Source organism: Carcharhinus amblyrhynchos, chromosome 24 (assembly GCF_965287045.1).
Source record: "Carcharhinus amblyrhynchos chromosome 24, sCarAmb.v2.hapA, whole genome shotgun sequence".
NCBI lineage: Eukaryota > Metazoa > Chordata > Chondrichthyes > Carcharhiniformes > Carcharhinidae > Carcharhinus > Carcharhinus amblyrhynchos.
The window spans coordinates 168,981-193,052 of record NC_137347.1 but is presented as its reverse complement, the minus strand read 5'-3'; the positions used below and the strand labels follow the sequence as shown (position 1 = coordinate 193,052).

The following is a 24,072-nucleotide window of genomic DNA, read 5'->3' as shown; positions in this document are numbered from 1 at the left end:
TCTTTTACATCCCCTAACCACCTGAGCTTTCACACTAGGCTCACCTCCAGAGACCTGCTCCCTTCGGTTATCCCCAGTTGATTCCTCCTCAACTGTAGCCTCCAGGACCGAAAACCTATTTTGGAGGGGAACAGCCCCAGGGGATTGTCCCCCCAATTGCTTCTTTCCCCTCTTCCTGGCAGTGACCCAAGACTCATTTCTAGGAGTGACTATCTTCTTATAACTCCTTTCGATGTCCTCCTCCGCCTCCCAAATTATGCGGAGCTCCTCTAATTCCACCTCCAGCTCCTTTACACGCTCCTCCAGAAGCTGCAATCTAACACACTTCCTACAAGTAAAATCACCTGAAACACTACTAGAGTCCCTCACCACATACATCCCACAGGAGATGCAGCTTACTGCCTGAACTGCCATCCCTGAAACAATTACCAGCAGAAAAATAAAAATATATAAAAAAAACTTCCCCCACACTTATAATTAGGTTAGAGGAGGTGGGAGGGTGGGATTCTCTACCAGTGTAGAGGATCAGGTATCCTCTCTGCACTAATTTATAGGGTTAGGGGCCCGAGAAAAAAAAACTACCACAGAACAAGAGAGCAGCAACGTCAGAGGGAGACAGACTCAAGTGACTGAATGGAGCAGAGAAATGAAGATGCCTGGAGCCACAGCAGCAGTTCTGAATAAAAGATGAAAAGTGGCTCAGAGTTTGGTGGATGGCTTCAGCTGGAGGGAAAGTATTGGAATAAGGGTGAAAGGCTCATTTAGTGGGATTAGAATTTCTGCACAAAAAATCAATGACTTTATTGCACTGACCAATCTGATGATACAAAGATTGGAGGTGTAGTGGACAGTGAGGAAGGTTTTCAAAGCTGGCAGAGGGATTTGGACCAACTAGAAAAATGGGCTGAAAAATGGCAAATGGTGTTTAACGCAGACAAGTGTGAGGTATTGCACTTTGGAAGGACAAACTAAAGTAGAACGTACAGGGTAAATGGTAGGACTCTGAAGAGTGCAGTTGAACAGAGGGATCTGGGAATACAGGTACAGAATTCCCGAAAAGTGGCATCACAGATGGATAGGGTCATAAAGAGTGCTTTTGGAACATTGACCTTTATAAATCGGAATATCGAGTATAAAAGTTGGAGTGTTATGGTAAGGTTATATAAGGCATTGGTGAGGCCAAATTTAGAATATTGTGTACAGTTTTGGTCACCTAGTTACAGGGAGGATGTAACTAAGGTTGAGAGTGCAGAGAAGGTTCACAAGGATGTTGCTGAGACTTGAGAAGCTGAGTTACAGAGAGAGGTTGAATAGGTTAGGACTTTATTCCCTGGAGCGTAGAAGAATGAGGGGAGATTTGATAGAGGTGTATAAGATTTTGATGGGTATAGATAGAGTGAATGCAAGCAGGCTTTTTTCACTGAGGCTAGGGGAGAAAAAAAACCAGAGGGCATGGGTTAAGGGTGAAAGGAGAAAAGTTTAAAGGGAATATTAGGGGGGGCTTCTTCACGCAGAGAGTGGTGGGAGTGTGGAATGAGCTGCCGGATAAAGTGGTAAATGCGGGGTCACTTTTAACATTTAAGAAAATCTTGGACGGGTTCATGGATGAGAGGGGTGTGGAGGGATATGGTCCAAGTGCAGGTCAGTGGGACTAGGCAAAAAATGGTTCAGCACAGACAAGAAGGAACAAAAGGCCTGTTTCTGAGCTGTAATTTTCTATGGTTCTATGACTAGTTCCATATTCCGTTATTTTGTTGAAATCATGTGACAGTTCACTATTCTTATATTTTCTTTTAAATACTGCAAAATCCTCGTACTGTTCATGATAACATGACATTTTACAAAGTGTGCATCTATGAAATCAGATTGAAATTATACATTCACACTGGAGGAACAATTCTACCGTGCTTAAGAATTTGCTAAATTGTGCTTTCAATGTTTCTCCTGACAAATGCAACAGGATTGCATTTGATGAGCAGCCTTATTTTCCCTGGTGAAATGTGGGTAGAAACTTCTAAACCTGGGGGGGAATGAGCTCTGTGTAAGTCATTCAGTCAGTTTTTACTGTTGCTTCTCCCAAGCTCCAATGAATATCAATTTATTTCAGATATATATAGATATGTCTTTCAAATATACATATATATTCAGAAATATGTATTCCTCTAGCTTTTAGTTGTTAGGTTTCTTTCAGTTGTGATTTGCCACATGTCCATGTGACTTTACACACTTTTGCTTAATTTGATATGTTTAGATATTGTGACCAATGTGTCAGAAAGGAGATATACATTAACTGGTCTTCTGGCTGCTACTGATTACATGGTGCAAGTCATGGCAACAACAGATGCAGGCGGGACAAATGGTTCAGTCTTGACCCTCACCACTAAGAAATATGGTAAATATCAATTATTGTACAAAATAAACAACAGTTTAAATGTTATAGTCTGCATTACAGTGTTTCATACATGTTATGGACTGTATTATAATGTTTGATACATGTTACAATCTACATTCCAGTATTTCATTAATGTTACAGCCTACATTAGTGTTTCATTAATGATGCTGTCTACATTATAGTGTTTCATTAAGTCTATGTTAGGATTTCAGAAATATCACAGGTTACATTACAGTGTTTCATTAATATTACAGTCTACATTACGTATTTCATTCATGTTACAATCTACATTTCAGTGTTTCATTAATGTTACATTGAAACATTGGTGTTTGAGAAATATTACATCTATACTATAGTGTTTCATTAATGTTACAGTTTACAGTACAATATTTCATTAATGGTACAGTCTAATTAGTATTTCAGAAATGTTAGTTTCAGTGTTTTATTAACATTAGTCTACATCAGTGTTTCATTAATGTTTAAATGGTTAAAAAAACAATTGCAGCATGCTGTTGTGCAGAAGGAGTTGGTTTGCAGGTGCAGCAGGTAATTAAGAAGGCAGATGAATTTTGTCCTTTATTGCTAGACGGATGGAGTTTAAAAACAGCAAGGTTATGTCGCAGCTGTATAAGGTGCTGGTGAGGCCACACCTGGAGTACTGTGTACAGTTTTGGTCTCCTAACTTAAGAAAGGATATACTGGCACTGGAGGGGGTGCAGAGGAGATTCACTAGGTTGATTCCAGAGTTGAGAGTTGAGAGGGTTGGCTTATGAGGAGAGACTGAGTAGACTGGGGCTATACTCATTGGAATTCAGAAGAATGAGGATAAATTTTACAGAAACATATAAGATTATGAAGGGAATAGATAAGATAGAAGCAGGGAAGTTGTTTCCACTGGCAGGTGAAACTAGAACTAGGGGGCATGACTTCAAAATAAAGGGGAGCAGATTTAGGACTGAGTTGAGGAGGAACTTCTTCACACAAAGGGTTATGAATCGCAGTGAGGTTGGGGTGGAAATTAGAGATGCATGCAGTAAGGGTACAGCAGTTATTATGGATGATTTCAATCTGCAGTGATTGGGCTCACCAAACTGGTAGGAATTCTTGGAATGTATCGATTTCAGAACCAATATGCCGAGGAATGAATGAATCAGCAGATCATCCTAGACTGGGTATTGTGTAATGAGAGGGGATTAATTAGCAACCTTGTGGTGTGAGATCCTTTGGGGAAGAGTAACCATAATATGGTAGAAGAATATGGTAGATGGAGAGTGACACAGTTAAGTCTGAGAATAACATTCTGAAATTGAGGAAAGCTAACTTTGAAGGTGTGAGATGTGCAATGGCTAGGATAAGCTGGCAAAGGATACTTAAGGGATTGACAGTGGTTAGGCAATGGCAGACATTTAAAGAACACATGGATGAACTTCAGCAATTAGTCTTATGATCTTATGCTATGGTTTTATGGTCTGGCATAAGAGTAAAATGGGGCAGGTGGATCATCCATGGCTAACAAGGAAAATCAGGGATAGAGTTAAAACCAAAGAGGAGGCTTGTAAATAGCCCAAAACAACAGCAAACCTGAGAACTGGGAGAAATTTAAAATCTAGCAGAGAAGGATAAAGGGTTTGATTCAGAAGGGGAAAACACAATATGAGAGTAAGCTTGCAGAAAACATAAAGGTTTCTCTATATATATGTATATAGAACAAAACAGTACAGGACAAGAACGGGCCCTTTGGCCCATCTATGTCGACACAGATACCTCTCTAATCTAGTATTTTCTTGCCTGTCCATATCTCTCTATTCCCTGCCTATTCATGTATCTATCTAGATGTCTCTTGAACATTATTATAGAATCTGCTTCCAGCACCTTCTTAGCAGCATGTTTCAGGCATTCTATGTGTAAAATCTGCCCCTTACATCTCTGATAAACTTTCCCTCTCTCATTCTCAACCCATGCTGCAAGTAATATGTGAAGAGGAAAAGACTGGTGAAGGCCCCTCTCTCTGAAACTATATCATATGAACACTTCTGATATGCTATTTTCGAAGAATCATATTCCCCACCCCACCTGTCACCCAAACTGCATGATCCAATTATATTAATATTATTACACACTATTTACCTTGGCCGACAGAGTCCACCCCTTAGTATAATTAGACACTCATTTGTTAACTGGACTTGGAAATCTTCCCCCTTGCAAGGGGGAACCTTACCTTTGGAAACCGAAAGGAAGTCATTCTATACCTTATCATCACAGCCCCTCCAGCAAGGCCAAGTTTAAGGAATGATATGCTCTTAATCATTCTAATCAGCAACTAAATTATTCATGAGTTGCAAGGTTGTCCAAAGCCTTTCTCTGATTAGGTTCTATGTAACCTGTCTGGTTCTACTTTTTCCCATTATGCTTTTAGAGCAGGCGTCCTTGGCTGGAAGCCTACAAGGCATTCAAAACTACATTTTAAAATTACAGTATTTGTTAACAATTCACTACTACTGATTATGTTTAATAGACAGCACCTTCATAATATATATGTAGGAGGAACATTGTAATACCTTTGAAACAAGACATCATGGTCACAATTTTAAATGAATACAGTTTGGTTTAAAAGCCCCTTAATAAGCAGGAGTTTCAACATCTTTGGCTACAAGTATTGAGGAAGGACAGACAAAAAGGAAAAAACAGTGGAGTTGCGTTGCTGGTTAAAGGAAGGATATTAGCTCCGACAATGTGGATTCTGTATGGGTAGGTCTAAGAAACACTAAGAGGCTGAATACATTATTAGAAATTGTATAGTGGTGATGTTGGGAATAGCATTAAAGAGGAAATCAGAGATGCACGCAATAAAGGAACATCATAATTACGGGTGACTTTAATCTGCATATAGATTGGCAAATCAAATTAGTAACAACATCATAAAGAAGAAATTTCTGGAGCGTACGCAGGATGGTTTTCTGGACCAATATGTTGAGGGATCAACTAGAGAACAGGCCATGCTAGACTGGGTATTGTGTAATTAGAAAGGAATAATTAACAATCTAGTTGTGTGATACCCTGGGGGATGAGCAATCACAATATGATAGAATTCTTCATCAAGATGGAGAGTGATGTAGTTGATTCTGTGTCGAGTCGTAGAAGTTTACAGCACGGAAACAGGCCCTTCGGCCTAACTTGTCCATGCCGCCTTTTTTTAAATCCCTAAGCTAATCCTAATTGCCCACATTTTGCCCATATCCCTCTATACCCATTTTACCCATGTAACTGTCTAAATTCTTTTTAAAAGACAAAATTGTACCCGCTTCTACTACTACCTCTGGCAGCTCGTTCCAGACACTCACCACCCTCTGTGTGAAAAAACTGCCCCTCTGGAAAATTTTGTATCTCTCCCCTCTCATCTTAAACCTATGTCTTCCAGTTTTAGAATCCCCTATCTTTGGGAAAAGATATTGACTATCTAACTGATCTGTGCCCCTCATTATTTTATAGACCTCTATAAGGTCACCTCTCAGCTTCTATGCTCGAGAGAAAAAAGTCCCAGTCTATTCAGCCTCCCCTTATAACTCAAACCATCAAGTCCCGGTAGCATCCTGGTAAATCTTTTCTGCACTCTTTCTGGTTTAATAATATCCTTTCTAATAATAGGGTGACCAGAACTGGACACAATATTCCAAGTGTGGCCTTACCAATGTCTTGTACAACTTCAACAAGACATCCCAACTCCTGTATTCAATGTCCTGACCAATGAAACCAAGCATGTTGAATGACTTCGTCAGCATCTGTCCACCTGTGACTCCACTTTCAAGGAGCTATGAACCTGTAGCCCTAGATCTCCTTGTTCTGTAACTCTCCCCAGCACCCTACTGTTAACTGAATAAGTCCTGCCCTAGTTCAATCTACCAAAATGCATCACTTCGCATTTATCTAAATTAAACTCCATCTGCCATTCATTAGCCCACTGGCCCAATTGATCAGGATCCCATTGCAATCCAAGGTAACTTTCTTCAATGTCCACTATGCGACCAATCTTGGTGTCATCTACAAATTTACTAACCATGCCCCGTATATTCTCATCCATATCATGAATGTAAATGACAAATAACAGTGGGCCCAGCACTGATCCCTGAGGCACACCACTGGTCACCGGCCTCCAGTTTGAAAAACAATTCTCTATAACCACCAATCAAGCCAATTTTGTATCCATTTAGATACCTCACCCTGGATCCCGCGAGATTTAACCTTATGCAACAACCTACCATGCGGTACTCTGCTCTTGCTAAAGTCCATGTAGATAACATCAACTGCACTGCCCTCATCTACCTTCTTGATTACTCCTTCAAAAAACTCAATCATATTTGTGCTACATGGTTTTCTACTCACAAAGCCATACTGACTTAGATTCAACTCCTTAATCTAAATAAAGGAAACTATTGACATTATGAGGCATAAGTTGGCTCTGGTGGATCGGGAAATGTTATTTAAAGGGATGATGGATAATCGATGGCAAACATTCAAGGAGCACATGGGTGAACTGCAACAATTGTTTATTCCTGTCCGGCACAGAAGTAAAACAGGAAAGGTGGCCAAACCGTGGCTTACAAGGGAAATTAGAGATAGTATTAGATCCAAATTAGATACAAATTGGCCAAAAAACAACAGACCTGAGGATTGGGAGCGGTTTAGAATTTAGCAAAGGAGAACAAAGGGTTGGTTAAGAAGGGGACAATAGAATTCAATAATAACTTTGCAAGGAACATAAAAACTGACTATAAAATTTCCTACTCATATTTGAAGAGAAAAAGATTGGTGAAGATAAATATATGTCCTTTACAGTCAAAGAGAGGGATTTATAATGGGGAACAAAGAAATGGCTGACCAACTAAATGCATACTTTGGTTCTGTCTTCACAAAGGAGGACACAAGTAAGACAACAGAAATGTTGGGGAACACAGGGTTTAGTGAGAGAGAGGAACTGAAGGAATTCTGCATTAGCAGAAAAATGGTGTTGGGATTGAAGGCTGATAAATCCACAGGGCTGGACAATCTACATCCTAGAGTATTTAAGGAAGTAGCCCTATAAATATTGGCTGCATGGTGGTCATATTCCAAGATTCTATAGATTCCAGAACAGATCCTACAGATTGGAAGGTACAAAGAACAAAACTAGCCCAGGAAACAGGCCCTTCGGCCCCCAACGAGCCCGCGCCGCCATCTTAACACCACCAGACCCCCTCTCCACCCACGACTCTTGTCTAATGTTTTATGGCCATCCACATTGAGGGAAATTAATTTAGGGACGATTTATTCCTGCCAATCAGCCTAACAGCACATCTTTGGGGTGTGGGAGGAAACCGGAGCACCCGGAGAAAACCCACGCAAGCACGGGGAGAATGTGCAAATGCCCACAAACACCGGCCCAAATCCATGTGTCTGCACAGCAAACAGTGATGGTCACTGAGCTGTCGTCTTGCCCAGTATCTGGTCCAGTTTAGGCACACACTAACGACATGAAGCACTAGGCCAATCTCGAACAACCAAGAGCAGCCCCAGTACGACCCATCACGTGTACGCCCCTCATTGGACACAAGGCGGACCGACTTAAAACCTGTGAATGAAAAGAGAAAAAAACATTATTGTACCATATCCATTTACCTCACCAGGGACGCCCCAATGCTAATGACCCTTATTTAAAACAATCTCCTATATCCACCCATCTCCAACCCACTCATGTGCCTGTCTAAGTTACTCTTAAATGACTCTAGCGTGGTTGCCTCCACCATCTTACTTGGCAGAGCATTCCATACCCCCACTACCCTCTGTGTGAAAAACCTCCCTCTAATATCTGTGTTGTACCTCTCCCCCCTCACCTTAAGTCCATGGCCCCTTGTCCTATATGTCTCTATCATAGGAAATAGCTTACCTCTGTTTACTCTATCTATACCCTTCATAATCTTATATACCTCTATTAGATCCCCCCTCAGTCACCGTCTTTCAAGGGAAAAGAGCCCCAATTTATTCAATCTTTCCTCATACCCCAGTCCTTCCATACCAGGCAACATCCTGGTAAACCTCCTTTACACTCTCTCCAGAGTCTCCACGTCCTTCTGGTAGTAAGGCGACCAGAACTGGACACAGTACTCAAAATGCGGCCGAACCAACATTCTGTACAACTGCAACATTAGACTCCAGCTCTTATATTCTATAACCCTTCCTATAAAGGCTAACATACCATAGGCTTTCTTCACCACACTCTCCACTTGCACTGCCACCTTCAAAGACTTGTGCACTTGCACCCCCAGGTCTTGCTGCGATTCTATACTCCTTACGGGCTTACCATTTATTATATAACTTCCCCCTACTTTATTCTGGCCAAAATGCATCACCTCACATTTATCCGGATTAAACTCCATTTGCCATGATCTGCCCAATCAACCAGCCTATCAATATCCCGCTGTATTGCCAGACACTGCTCCTCACTGCCTGCTAATCCAGCCATCTTGGTGTCATCAGCAAATTTGCTGATCACACCACCTACTCCCTCTTCCAAATCATTTATATACACTACAAAGAGAAGAGGTCCCAGTACTGAGCCCTGCGGCACACCACTAGTGACAGACCTCCAGCTAGAAAAGGACCCCTCCACTACTACTCTCTGACTGCTCTTTGCAAGCCAGTTCTCTACCCATCTAGATACCTGACCACATATCCCATGAGCTTTAATCTTCTCTACCAACCTACCATGAGGGACTTTGTCAAACGCCTTACTGAAATCCATATAGATGACATCAACGGCTCGTCCTTCGTCGACCATTTTTGTCACCTCCTCAAAGAATTCTACCAGATTCGTAAGGCAAGACTTCCCCTTTACAAAGCCATGCTGCGTATCCTTAATCAGATCGCAACGCTCTAAGTACTCATACATCCTATCCCTAAGAATCCTCTCCATCAACTTGCCTACCACTGACGTTAAGCTCACCGGCCTATAGTTACCTGGGCTATCCCTCCTACCCTTTTTAAACAACGGTACCACGTTCGCTATCCTCCAGTCCTCTGGGACCTCACCTGCGTCCAAAGAAGAGACAAAGATTTGCGTCAGAGGCCCAGCAATCTCATCTCTCTCCTCCCTAAGCAGCCCAGGATAAATGCCATCGGGCCCCGGAGATTTATCAGTTTTAATGCTACCTAAAAGCCCTAACACTTCTTCCCTTGTAATCGATACATCGTTCAATTGGTCTACAGCTCCCTTGATGACCGTACTAGACATCAAGCCCCTCTCCTTCGTGAATACCAACGCAAAGTATTCATTCAGGATCTCCCCCATTCCCTCTGTCTCTAAGCACAATTCCCCTCGTCTGTCCCTGAGGGGACCGATTTTACCCCTAGCCACCCTTTTGCTCTTAAGATAGGAGTAAAACGCTTTTGGATTCTCATTAACCCTTCCTGCCAAAGCCATCTCATGCCCCCTCTTTGCTCTCCTAACTCCCCTTTTGAGATCCCTCCTACTCTCTCTGTATTCCTCCAACGCTCTCTCCGTTCCCAGCTGCTTAGACCTGACATACGCCTCTCGTTTCTTCCTAACCAGGTCTTCTATATCTCTAGTAATCCACGGTTCCCTAATCCTACCTTTCCCATCCTTTCTCCTAACCGGCACATGCCTTTCCTGCACCCTTTGCAGTTTTCCCTTGAAAGACTCCCACATGCCTGACGTGGTCTTGCCTTCCAACAGCCTATCCCAGTCTGTATCCCTAAGCTCCTGCCTAATCCGGCTGTATCTAGCCTTCCCCCAATTTAGCACCCTCCCCTTAGGACAGCTCTCATCTTTTTCCATTCGTATCCTAAAGTAGACGGAGTTGTGGTCACAATTAGCCACATGTTCGCCTACTGCAACCTCAACCACCTGACCCGGCTCATTTCCCAGAACTAAATCCAGTATCGCCCCCTCTCTCGTCGGGCTATCTACATACTGCTGCAAGAACCCTTCCAATACACATCTTACGAATTCCTCCCTGTCCGAACCCTCAGCTCTAGGCACCTTCCAATCCACCCCAGGGAGATTAAATGTAACCCCATTATTTTAAAAAGGGCGGTAGAGAAAAAAACAGGGAATTATCGATCAGTAAGCCTGATGTTGGTAGTGGGGAAAATTCTAGAATTTATTATCTAAGATTTAATAGCAGAGCACTTAGAAAACAATGGCTATATTGGATAGAGTCAAAAATCTCACAACACCAGTTTAAAGTCTAACAGGTTTATTTGGTAGCAAACACCACTAGCTTTTGGAGTGCTGCTCCCTCGTCAGGTGAGTGGGGAGTTCTGCAACAACCACACATCCAGCACATCCCAGGAGCAAGTGCAGCAGCTATTCCCTCTCCAAACTGACCTGGGCCCTCAAACCATCACATCACCCTTCCCCAGCCTCTGTCATCCAACCAGCCTATCCCCCAGAAACATCCAAATCTGTTAATGTGCCTGGGCTGGCAATGGTTGCAAGTCTTGGTTTGAAGGCTGGAGGATGATGAGGACTTGCTGTTGTACACATCATCCTGGTACCACTCAAGTCTGACTCTTACATGTTTTCTGAATGAATACTGCTACCCTGGCCCAACCTAGCTGTAAGCATTGGGAACACGTTTGTTGAGCAGAGAGTGGTGGAGATGGGTGCACTTGCACCAAGAGTCTGGTGGATGTTGGGGAAGGTAAGGCAGGCACTCTGTAACACGTGGCTGAGTCTACAAAGCACAACGGGCAGCAACTCTATGTTTGGGAATGGGAAACTCTGTTGGCAAGGGGGTCGGTGGGGGGGAATTAGAGACACAATAGTCACAACTGTGAAGTGCAAATAGAAGTTTGTGAATAAACCCTTACTGTTAGTGACCTTCACTCAAACCCTCTTAGTGAACTACAACTTTCTAACTTTGCTTGGTCCACTGCTTCTTCTAGCTGCTACCCCAGGATGCACATCGGAGATGGAGGTGTCTGTGAATACCTGCGTTGCCCTTGTTAGATGTCCCCTGGGTGGCCAGAACCTGGAGGGCCCCAGCTGACTTGTGGATGGCACTGTTTTGGTGCCACCCTCTTCATCTAGCTGGCCCTGAGATGCCTCAGTGTGAGAGGAGGGGGGGCTGAGTCAGAACATCTTGGCATGTCTGACATCTCCTGGGTGGAAGGCCCCGACATAAGCTCGAGCCCTTTCTCCTCCATTAGGGTGCCCAGAGACCCTGGGGACCCTCCATGGGACATCAGGGTAGCTGGACTGAGCTCCAGAAGCTCCAGCGTCACTTGGCTCTGCCAGTCCTGGAGGCCCAGATGAATCTGTTCCATGATCTGTGATCCCTCAGCCCTGGCCCTCTCAGACTGGGTCAAGTTCTGGAGTCCCTCCACTACAGCATTCTGTGAACAAGCCAGGTTCCGGATTCCCTCAGCGTTAGCCCTCTGAGCCTGTGCTAAGTTGTCACAGCTCACAGCCATGGCCAGCTCTGTCTCCAGAATGCCAGTGAGATTACAGCCATGGGCAGCAGTGTCTCCCACATGCCCCTGACACCTATGGCCATGGACTGATGTGCCTCCTGGATGCTGGCAACACCTTTACCCATGGCCTGTTGTGTCTCCAGGATGGCCTGCACTCTGTCACAGATGAGCCAGACTTTACACTGCAGTTGCCACCCTTGTAGTGTTGGCCTGATTTGCACGCTGTGTCGGCATTGCCTGCTGCAATAGCACTCTGACTCCTCTAAACAGCCTTGTAGTCACACAGCCATGCAGCTGCAGTGTAGTTTCTGACAGCCATCCACAACAAAGCCTCCCTCTGAGGCGTCATCCAGGGGATCATGAGAAATTTGCTCCTGAGCAGCAGGGACGACACCAACATCCAAAAGGTCGGGTTCCTCTGGGTCCAGAGCTGCAATAAAGAACACACATTAGGGGAAAGGAGGTAAAACACTCTGCACAGCATCACAGTTACTTCGATGAGGACCTGGATCTACGATTATGCTCACTTGCATTCTGGACACTGACCTGGCTATCCATAACCTTTCAGAATGACCCATCTCCTCCTGCCAGCTCCATGGCATGCTCTTCAATGCTGGTCAGCTGCTGCAGGTCAGGCACACCCCCACCAGTCTGTGCAGTTTCCCATTGGTAATGTATGCTTTTCTCCTGTGGGAATATAAGGTGGATAGCAAGCATTAATGTATTGAAGTTGCATGGTGTGCAACGCGTGTCTGTGTCTCGGGCATTGTGCTGACAGTTTTGGGGAAACGGGTCACCACTGAAGGGTGCTCATTGCGGGCCGAGGGGAAGCAGTTAGATTCTGCCACAATCCTGTGACGGCTGCACCCTTTGGACAAGAGCTCTGGCCAGGGAAGACCCACTCACGCCTCTCCTCCTGGTCCACCTCAGCGAATTTTGGTATTGCTTTCCTCAAAGACATCTTCATGGTGTGACTGGCAGTGTGTCCATTCCTGCAGCTTATATACAGCTCTGGTTTATTAGGGAAATTTTTTTATTACAAAATAATATAACTACAAATGCAAAAATACATTCGACAAACAAATAACCATGTTAATTACATTAACTACAATGGTAAAGCTGTAAAGCTGCCAATTTTTAAACTCAGTACTCTAGCCAATGAAGGAAAGCATGCCATATCCTTCTTCACTACCTTCTCCGCCTGCATTGCCACTTTCAGCGACCTGTGTATCTGTACACCCAGATCCTTTTGCCTATCAATATCCTTAAGGGTTTTGCCATTTACTATGTATTTCCTACCTGTATTAGACATTCCAAAATGCATCACCTCACATTTGTCCGGATTAAACTCCATCTGCCATCTCTCCACCCAAGTCTCCAACTGATCTATACCCCGCTGTATCCTCTGATGGTCCTCATCGCTATCCACAAATCCACCAACCTTTGTATCATCCGCAAACTTACTAATCAATTGAGTTTTCTCTAAATCATTTATATATATTACCAGCAGCAAAGGTCCCAGCACTGATTCCTGAGGAACATCACTTGTCATGATGTGGACAGCCCTCCATTCAGAAAAACCCTAACCCTTCCACTTCTACTCTGTCTTCTTTGACCAAGCCAGTTTTGTATCCATCTTGCCACCACATAACACCCCCCCACCCACCCCACCCCTCCCACTCCACCACCCACCCCATCTCCTGTGGGATGTATGTAGTGAGGGACTCCCACAGTGTTTCAGGTGATTTTACTTGTGGGAAGTGTGTTAGATTGCAGTTTCTGGAGGAGCGTGTAAAGGAGCTGGAAGGGGAATTAGAGGAGCTCCGTATAATTCGGGAAGTGGAGGCGGACATAGAAAGGAGTTATAAGGAGATAGTCACTCCTAGGAATAAGTCTTGGGTCACTGCCAGGAAGAGGGGCAAAAAGCAGTTGGGGGGACAATCCCCTGGGGCTGTTCCCCTCCAAAATAGGTTCTCGGTCCTGGAGGCTACAGTTGAGGAGAAATCAACTGGGGATAGCCAAAGGGAGCAGGTCTCTGGGGGTGAGCCTATTGGCAAGCCTCAGGTGGTTAGGGGTAAGAGATTGGGCCTCGTGATTGGGGACTCCACAGTTATGGGGACGGATAGGAGAGTTGGAGGTAAGGGTAGGGACTCTGGGCTGGTGTGTTGCCTACCAGGGGCTGGGGTCCAGGATGTATCGGACAGAGTATTCAGGACTCTTAGGGGAGAGGGAGATCAACCCCAAGTTATAGTTCATGTGGGGACACATGACATAGGGAGATTAAGGGAAGGGGATATTAAGCAAAGATTTATGGAGTTGGGGTGGAAACTAAAGGCGAAGTCAGAAAGAGTAGTTATATCTGGACTCTTGCCTGTGCCACGGGATAGTTTAGAGAGGAATAGGGAGAGGGAAAGTTTGAACTCGTGGCTGAGGGGATGGTGCAGGAGGGAGGGGTTCAGGTACTTGAGCAATTGGGGCTCATTCTGGGGAAGGTGGGACCTCTATAAGAGGGATGGTCTACACCTGAACCAGAGGGGAATCAATATCCTGGGGGGTAAATTTGCAAAAGCGATGCAGGAAGGTTTAAACTGATTCGGAGGGGGGGAGGGATAGTGAGGAAAGGGGGTGAAAGTGAGGGGGGCATAGTTGGGGAATGCAAGGCACGGCATAGTGGGGGTGGGGCGGAGCAGGGTTTGAAATGCGTGTACTTTAATGCGAGGAGTATTCGCAATAAAGTGGATGAACTTGCAGCGTGGATCAGTACCTGGGACTTTGATGTTGTGGCCATTTCTGAGACATGGATAGAGCAGGGTCAGGAATGGATGTTGCAGGTTCCGGGGTACAAATGCTTTAGTCGGAGTAGAGAAGAAGGTAGAAGGGGGGGTGGGGTAGCATTGCTAGTCAAGGACTGTATCACAGTGTCGGAGAGAAAGTTTGATGAGGACTTGTCAGTTGAGGTAGTATGGGCGGAGATTAGAAATAGGAGAGGAGAGGTCACCCTGTTGGGAGTCTTTTATAGACCTCCTAAAAGTTCTAGAGAGGTTGAGGAAAGGATTGCGGAGACAATCCTGGTTAGGAGTGAAAGTAATAGGGTAATTGTTATGGGGGACTTTAACTTTACGAATATTGATTGGAGTTGCTATAGTTCTAGCTCGCTAGAGGGGTCAGTGTTTGTACAAAGCGTGCAGGAAGGTTTTTTGTCTCAGTATGTAGACAGGCCAACTAGAGGTGAGGCTATATTGGATTTGGTGCTGGGAAATGAGCCAGACCAGGTGCTAGACTTGGAAGTTGGTGTGCATTTTGGTGATAGTGACCACAATTCGGTTACGTTCACCTTAGTGATGGGAAGAGATAGGCATGAACCTCGGGTCAGCAATTTTAGCTGGGGTAAGGGCGATTATGAGGCTATCAGGAGTGAATTAGGAAGCATGGATTGGATTAGGGGATTACAAGGACTGGGAACGTCTGAAATGTGGAGTTTTTTCAAGGAGCAGCTACTGCGAGTCCTTGATAGGTATGTCCCTGTCAGGCATGGTGGATTTGGTAGATCTAGGGAACCGTGGTGCACTAAAAGAGTTGAGTCGATGGTTAAAAAGAAAAAGGAGGCTTATGTTCGGATGAGATTGGAGGGCTCAGATAGTGCACTAGAAAGCTTTAGATTGGCTAGGAGGGAGTTGAAGAGTGAGTTGAGAAGGGCTAAAAGAGGACATGAGAAGACTTTGGCTGATAGGATTAAGGAGAATCCTAAGGCGTTCTATAGGTATGTCAAGAACAGAAGGTTGGTCAGGGCAAGATTAGGGCCAGTTACAGACAGCAGGGGGAAGTTGTGTGTGGAACCGGAGGAGATTGGAGAAGTATTGAACCAATATTTCTCTTCGGTGTTCACGCAGGGGGACATGAATATAGCTGAGGAGGACATTGGGTTGCAGGGGTGTAAAATAGACAGTATTACGGTTGATAAAGAGGATGTGCTGGAAATTCTTGAGGGGCTGAAAATAGATAAGTCCCCTGGTCCGGATGGGATCTACCCTAGGATTCTCTGGGAGACTAGAGAGGTGATTGCAGAGCCTCTGGCTCAGATCTTCAGGTCGTCATTGGTCTCTGGTGTAGTCCCGGAGGATTGGAGGATAGCGAATGTTGTCCCATTGTTTAAGAAGGGGAACAGAGACTTTGCCGGGAATTATAGACCGGTGAGTCTTACTTCTGTTGTGGGCAAGGTTTTAGAAAAAATTATTAGGGATAGGATTTATAGTTATTTGGAGTGTAATGAATTGATTAGAAATAGTCAGCATGGTTTTGTAGCGGGTAGGTCGTGCCTTACTAACCTTATTGAGTTTTTTGAGAAGGTGACCAAAGAGGTGGATGGGGGTAAGGCAGTTGACGTGGTATACATGGATTTTAGTAAGGCGTTCGATAAGGTTCACCATGGTAGGCTTCTGCAGAAAATGCAGATGTATGGGATTGTGGGTAATCTAGGAAGTTGGATCAGGAATTGGCTATCAGATAGGAGACAGAGGGTGGTGGTGGATGGTAAATATTCATCATGGAGTGCAGTTACGAGTGGTGTGCCTCAGGGATCTGTTTTGGGGCCACTGTTGTTTGTAATTTTTATTAATGATCTGGATGAGGGTATAGTTGGGTGGATTAGTAAATTTGCTGATGACACCAAAGTTGGAGGTGTGGTAGATTGTGAGGAAGGGTGTCATAGTCTGCAGGGAGACTTAGATAGGTTGCAGAGCTGGGCCGAGAGGTGGCGGATGGAATTTAATGCGGAGAAGTGTGAGGTAATTCACTTTGGTAGGAGCAACAGATGTGTCGAGTATAGGGCTAACGGGAGGACTTTGAATAGTGTGGATGAACAGAGGGATCTAGGTGTGTGTGTACATAGATCCCTGAAAGTTGGGAATCAAGTAGATAAGGTTGTCAAGAAGGCGTACGGTGTCTTGGCGTTTATTGGTAGGGGGATTGAATTTAGGAGTCGCAGTGTAATGTTGCAACTGTACACTACTCTAGTGCGGCCGCACTTGGAGTACTGTGTGCAGTTCTGGTCCCCGCATTACAAGAAGGATGTGGAGGCGTTGGAGAGGGTGCAGAGGAGGTTTACTAGGATGTTGCCTGGTATGGTGGGGAGGTCCTATGAGGAGAGACTGAGGGATCTAGGGTTGTTTTCGTTGGAAAGAAGGCGGCTAAGAGGGGATCTTATTGAAACATATAAGATGATTAGAGGTTTAGATAGGGTGGATAGTGATAGCCTTTTTCCTCGGATGGAGAAAGCTAGCACGAGGGGGCATGGCTTTAAATTAAGGGGGGGTAGCCACAGGACGGATGTCAGGGGTAGGTTCTTTACCCAGCGGGTGGTGAGGGATTGGAATGCCCTGCCTGCTGCAGTTGTAAATGCGTCTAGTTTGGGGGCGTTTAAGAGATCTCTGGATAGGTTTATGGACGAAAAGGGATTGGTATAGGCTAGTGGGTCATTGTTTTTGTAACTGGTCGGCGCAACATCGTGGGCCGAAGGGCCTGTTCTGCGCTGTAATGTTCTATGTTCTATGTTCTATGTTCTATAACACCCACCCCACCCCCTCCGCTCCATCACCCACCCCATAACACCCCCACCCACCCCACCCCTCCCACTCCACCTCCCACCCCATAACACCCACCCCACCCCCTCCGCTCCATCACCCACCCCATAACACCCCCACCCACCCCACCCCACCCACTCCACCACCCACCCCATAACACCCCCCACCTGCCCCACCCCCTCCGCTCCATCACCCACCCCATAACACCCCCCACCTGCCCCACCCTCTCCACTCCACCACCCACCCCATAACACCCCCCCACCTCCTCTGCTCCATCACCCACCCCATAACCCCCCCCCACCCACCCCACTCCATCACCCACCCCATAACACCCCCCCACCCACCCCACCCCCCCCACTCCATCACCCACCCCATAACACCCCCCCCACTCCATCACCCACCTCATAACACCCCCCCCCACCCCGCAGTCCATTTCTCTGAAGTGATGATTTGAATGGAACTGCATACAGAGTTCTGACCAGAATGTACAGAGTGCTCCCAGTGGGCGAGCTGCATCAGGAATGTTCATTGGAGGATTGCAGCTGCAATAAGTTGGCCAGTTGAGGTCACAAATTTTTGAGAAATTTTGAAGGATGCTTTCAGTTGTATCGTGTACCCCTGTGAGTGCTGATTGCCTGCCATTCAATAACCTCTGTGTGCAAGGGGGTGGGGGGGTGAGGGGGGGGGGTATGCAGGCAGGGGGGTGGGGTTCAATACTTAAGGTCGCAAACAAGAGAGGCAAGGCTGGAGCTGGCAAATGTCAGCACAATGCAAGTTCTTTGCAGGGCGGCAGTGAGGTCAGTATGGATGGAGGAATTGGATATTCGCGTTTTCCGGATCCCATGGGGCATGGGGTGGGGAACCAGCAACACGTCAATTAGAGAGAAGGGAGGGGAACCAGTGACAAATCAATGTACGGGGGGAGGGGGGAACCAGTGACATGTCAGTGTAGAGAGGGGGTGGGAACCAGTGACACATCTGTTTGGGGAGGGGGGAACCAGCGACATGTCTGTGTCGGGAGGGGGTGGGGTGAGACCAGCCAACCAGCCAAGGGTTCTGCCATTTACTGTATATTTCCTATCTGTGTTAAACCTTCCATTTATCTGGATTAAACTCCATCTGCCATCTCTCTGTCCAAGTCACCAACCAATCTATATCCTGATTGCTATCTGCAAATCCAGTAACCTTTGTGCCATCTGCATCAAACCAGTTACATTTTCTCCAAATCATTTATATATATTACAAGCAGCAAAGGTCCCTGAGGAACACCACTTGTCACAGTCCTCCATTCAGAAACACACCCTTCCACTGCTACCCTCTGTCTTCTTTGACCGAGCCAGTTTTGTATCCACCTTATCAGCTCACCTCTGATCCCATGCGACTTCACCTTCTGCACCAGTCTGCCATGAGGGACCTTGTCAATGACCTTACTGAAGTCCATGTAGACTTCATGCCCTACCCTCAATCACCTTTGTCATTTAGCCAGAGGTTTACAGCATGCAAACAGGCCCTTTGGCCAAACTTGTCCATGCCACCCTTTTTTTAAAGCTAGCCCCAATTTTCCGCATTTGGCCCATATCCCTCTATACCCATTTTACCCATGTAACTGTCCAAATGCTTTTTAAAAGACAAAATTGTACCTGCCTCAACTACTGCCTCTGGCAGCTTGTTCCACACACTCACCACCCTCTATGAAAAAATTGCCCATTTGGACCCTTTTATATCTCTCCCCTCACCTTAAACCTAATCTCTCTAATTTTAGACTCCCTTACCTTTGGGAAAAGATATTGCCGATCTAGTTGACCTATGTCCCGCATTATTTTGTAGACGTCTATAAAATCACCCCAAGCCTGCTACGCTGCAGAGAAAAGAAAGTCCCAGTCTATCCAGCCTCTCCTTATAACTCAATCCATCAAGTCCTGGTAGCATCCTAGTAAATCTTTTCTGCACTCTTTCTAGTTTAATAATATCCTTTCTATAATAGGGTGACCAGAATTGCACACAGTATTCCAAGTGTGGCTTTACCAATGTCTTGTACAACTTCAACAAGACGTCCCAACTCCTGTGTTCAATGTTCTGACCAATGAAACCAAGCATGCTGAATGCCTTCTTCACCACTCTGTCCACCTCTGACTCCACTTTCAAGGAGCTATGAACCTGTATCCCTAGACCTCTGTTCTGTAACTCTGCCCAACACCCACAGAACAAAGAACAAAAACAGCCCGGGGAACAGGCCCTTCGGCCCAACGAGCCCGCGCTGCCATTTTAACATTACCAGTCCCCCCTCCACCCATGACCCTTATCTATGTTTATGGCATTCCACATTGAGGGAAACTAATTTAGGGACAATTTATTACCACCAATCAGCCTAATAGCACATCTTTGGGGTGTGGGAGGAAACCGGAGCACCCGGAGAAAACCCACGCAAGCGCGGGGAGAATGCGCAAACTCCCTTTTTTACCCTTTTTTAAACAAAGGCACGATATTTGTCATCCTCCAATCTTCAGGCACTTCACCTGTGACTATCAATGATTCAAATATCTCGGCTAGGGGACACACAATTTCCTCCCTAGCCTGCCATAATGCCCTGGGATACACTTCATCAGGTCCCTGGGATTTATCAACCTTGATGCACTTTAAGACTTCCAGCACCTTCTTCTCTGTTATATGTAAATTCCTCAAGACATCACTTTTTATTTCCCTAAGTTCCCTAAATACTGATGAGAAATATTCATTTAGGATCTCATCCATCTCTTGTGGATCTTCTGTCCCCATTTTGCCCTCCTGATTTCTCACCTAACTCTGCTCCTACACCCCCTATACTCTTCAAGGGATTCACTTGATCCCAACTGCCTATGCGTGTCACGTGGCTCCTTTTTCTTCTTGACCAAGACCTCAATATCCCGAGTCATCAAGGGGTTCTCTACTTCTACCAACCTTGCCCTTCACTCCAAGAGGAATGTGCTTACCCTGAACCCTGGTGGGTGAAAGCCTCCCACTTACCAGACATCCCTTTGCCTTCCCACAGACTCCTCCAATTAACATTTGAACATTCTTGCCTGATACCATCAAAATTGGCCTTGCCCCAATTTAGAATTTTAAATTTTGGGCCAGACCTATCAATCAATCAATCATTCTCCACAGCTATCTTGAAACTAATAGAATTATGGTCACTGGTCCCAAACTGATCCCTCACTAACACTTCTGTCACCTGCCCTTCCTTATTTCTCAAGAGGAGGTCACATTTTATAGAACATAGAACATTACAGCACAGAACAGGCCCTTCGGCCCACGATGTTGCGCCGACCAGTTAAAAAGCAATGACCCTCTAACCTAAACCAAACCCTTTCCATCCATAAACCTATCCACGGATCTCTTAAATGCCCCCAAACTAGGCGCATTTACAACTGCAGCAGGCAGGGCATTCCAATCCCTCACCACCCTCTGGGTAAAGAACCTACCCCTGACATCCGTCCTATAACTACCACCCCTTAATTTAAAGCTATGCCCCCTCGTGCTAGCTTTCTCCATCCGAGGAAAAAGGCTATCACTGTCCACCCTATCTAAACCTCTAATCATCTTATATGTTTCAATGAGGTCCCCTCTTAGCCACCTTCTTTCTAACAAAAATTTTGACCCGTCTCTAGTCGGGCCATCCACATACTGAATGAGAACAAATGTGAGATAATACATTTTGGAAGGTCTAATAAAGATAGGAAATATACAGTAAGTGGCAGAACCCTTCAGAGTATTGATAGGCAAAAGGATCTGGGTGTACAGGTACACAGGTCACTGAAAGTGGCAATGCAGGTGGAGAACATAGAACATTACAGCGCAGAACAGGCCCTTCGGCCCACGATGTTGCGCCGACCAGTTAAAAAACAATGACCCACTAACCTAAACCAATCCCTTTTCGTCCATAAACCTATCCATGGATCTCTTAAACGCCCCCAAACTAGGCGCATTTACAACTGCAGCAGGCAGGGCATTCCAATCCCTCACCACCCTCTGGGTAAAGAACCTGGGTAAAGAGAAGGTAGTCAGGAAGGCATACGGCATGCTTGCCTTCATCGGCCTTGGTATTGAGTTTAAAAATTGGCAAGTCATGTTGCAGCTTTATAGAACCTTAGACCACACTTGGAATATAGTGTTCAATTCTGGTCACCGCACTACCAGAAGGATGTTGGGGCTTTGGAGAGAGTACAGAAAAGATTTACCAGGATATTGCCTGATGTGGATGGCATTAGCTATGAGGACAGATTGGAGAAACTTGGTTCGTTCTCTCTGGAACAAGGGAGTTGAGGGGAGACCTGATATAAGTCTACAAGATTATGAGAGGCATGGACAGGGTGGAAAGTCAGAAGCCTTTTCCCAGGGTTGAGAAACCAATTACTAGGGAAGAGATTGCAGAGCTTTTGGCTTTGATCTTTATGTCATCTTTGTCTACAGGAATAGTGCCAGAAGACTGGAGGATAGCAAATGTTGTCTCCTTGTTCAAGAAGGGGAGTAGAGACAACGTTGGTAACTATAGACCAGTGAGCCTTACTTCTCTTGTGGGCAAATTACTAGGTATTTCAGTAATTGCTATAATATCCCAGTTCCACGTACTCATCCATGCCCCGAGTTCAACTGTCTTGCCGGTCAGGCATTTTGCATTGAACTAAATGCAGTTTATTCTGGACTTCCCTTGTTCTCTGTCTTGCTTTTGCCTGATCTGTTGGCTACTAGGATTATTGACACTGCCTTTGCTACTTAATGCGCTCTCTTTAATTTCTGTGCTGTTCTCAACCTTCTTGAGGACACCTTCTCAAAAAACTCAGTCAAGTTAGTGAGACATTGCTTCCCCTTCACAAAACCACATTGCCTCTTGCTAATACATCCATTTATTGCCAACTGGGACTAAATCCTGTCTCGAAGAGTTCTCTCCAATAATTTCCCTACACTGATGTAAGGTTCACCGGTTTGTAATTACTTGGATTATTCTTGCTATCCTTCTTAAACAAAGGCACATTGGCTATTCCCCAATCCTCTGGGACCTCCCCTAAAACTAGTGAGGATACAAAGATTTCTCTCAAGGCCCCAGCAATTTCCTCCCTTGCTTCTCTCAGTATTCTAGGGTTTCTCAGGAATCCCAATACCACTTCCTTTTTTGATCTCAACATGACTCAAACTAGCTACACATCCTTTCCTAGACTCATCATTCACCAAGTTCTTCTCTTCGGTGAATACTGATGCTAAATACTCATTTAACGCGCACTCACTTCCTCTGGCTCCACACATAGATTCCCTCCCCTGTCCTTGAGTGGGTCAATCCTCTTGCTCTTTTATATGTATAAAAATATTTAGAACGTAGAAAAACTACAGCACAAACAGGCCCTTTGGCCCACAAGTTGCACCAAACATGTCCCTACCCACTCGGCTTACCTATAACCCTCTATCTTACCAAGTCCCATGTACTCACCCAGAAGTCTCTTAAAAGACCCTATCGAATCCGCCTCCACCACCACCGCCGGCAGCTGATCCCACTCACCCATCACCCTCTGAGTGAAAAACTTACCCCTGACATCTCCTCTAAACCTACTCCCCAGCACCTTAAACCTGTGTCCTCTTGTGGCAGCCATTTCAGCCTGGGGAATCCACTTGATCAATACCTCTCAACATCTTATACACCTCTATCAGGTCACCTGTCATCCTTCGTCTCTCCAAGGAGAAAAGACCAAGCTCTCTCAACCTATCCTCATAAGGCATGCCACCCAATCCAGGCAACATCCTTGTAAATCTCCTCTGCACCCTTTCTATAGCTTCCACATCCTTCCTGTAATGAGGCGAACAGAACTGAGCAGAGTTTGTAGTCTTTAAAAGGCTTTAAAAGATTTAAATTCATTGATGACTTGAGTCTTTGACGGTACCAGTGACATTTTAGCTCAGTTGGCTGGATGGCTTGTTTGTGATGCAGGCAATTCCCATACCGGCTGAGGTTATTCATGAAGGCCCCGGTTTCTCAACCTTGCCCTTTGCCTGAGGCATGGTGATTCTTAGGTTAAATCACTATCAGTCAGCTCCCCCCTTCAAAAGGGGAGAGAAGCCTATGGTCATCTGGACTACAGTGGCTTTTCCTTACCTTTATGATAGTTCCAATTCAAGTGATTTTATCTACTTTTTACACACATACGTACCACGTTTTAACAATCCTGAAGGGGAGCTTCCTGCTCAGAGAAGGCATCTAACCTCTCCCAAGGTTTCCCTGGGCCTATAGAAGAGGTACTTTGCCTCTCCAAATATATTAGTTTGATTGGCCATGCTAAATTGTCCCAGGATACTAAGGTTAGGGGGATTAGCAGGGTAGGTACATAGGTTTGCATGGTTGGCCTGGACAAAATTCAGTGCAGACCCGCTGGGCCGAATGGCTTCCTTCAGCACTGTAGGGATTTGATGATTCTCCAAATAGTTCTGCTAACTTTAGAGTTTCATTCACCTGCTCTTAAATCCAGAAGCCTTGTTTTGGACGATGCAAAATCAGATCAGCTGTAAGATGTTGCATCCATGAACAACAGAAATGTGATTTAAAACTTGAACCCATCCATCCCAATGCAGAAATGGTGGGGGCCAGAGTCAGTCCCTCACAGACAGATA

General features: G+C 45.3%; 1 protein-coding gene across 1 annotated transcript in view; it reads left to right on the top strand.

Moving 5' to 3' along the window:
• Positions 1–24,072, top strand: part of LOC145357820 (granulocyte colony-stimulating factor receptor-like) — a 105,696-nt gene that overhangs the window by 67,342 nt on the left and 14,282 nt on the right. Inside the window, exon 13 of the mRNA XM_080211342.1 lies at positions 2,252–2,392. Within this exon, the coding sequence (XP_080067468.1) occupies positions 2,252–2,392 (141 nt within the window). The remainder of the gene's footprint in view (positions 1–2,251; positions 2,393–24,072) is intronic.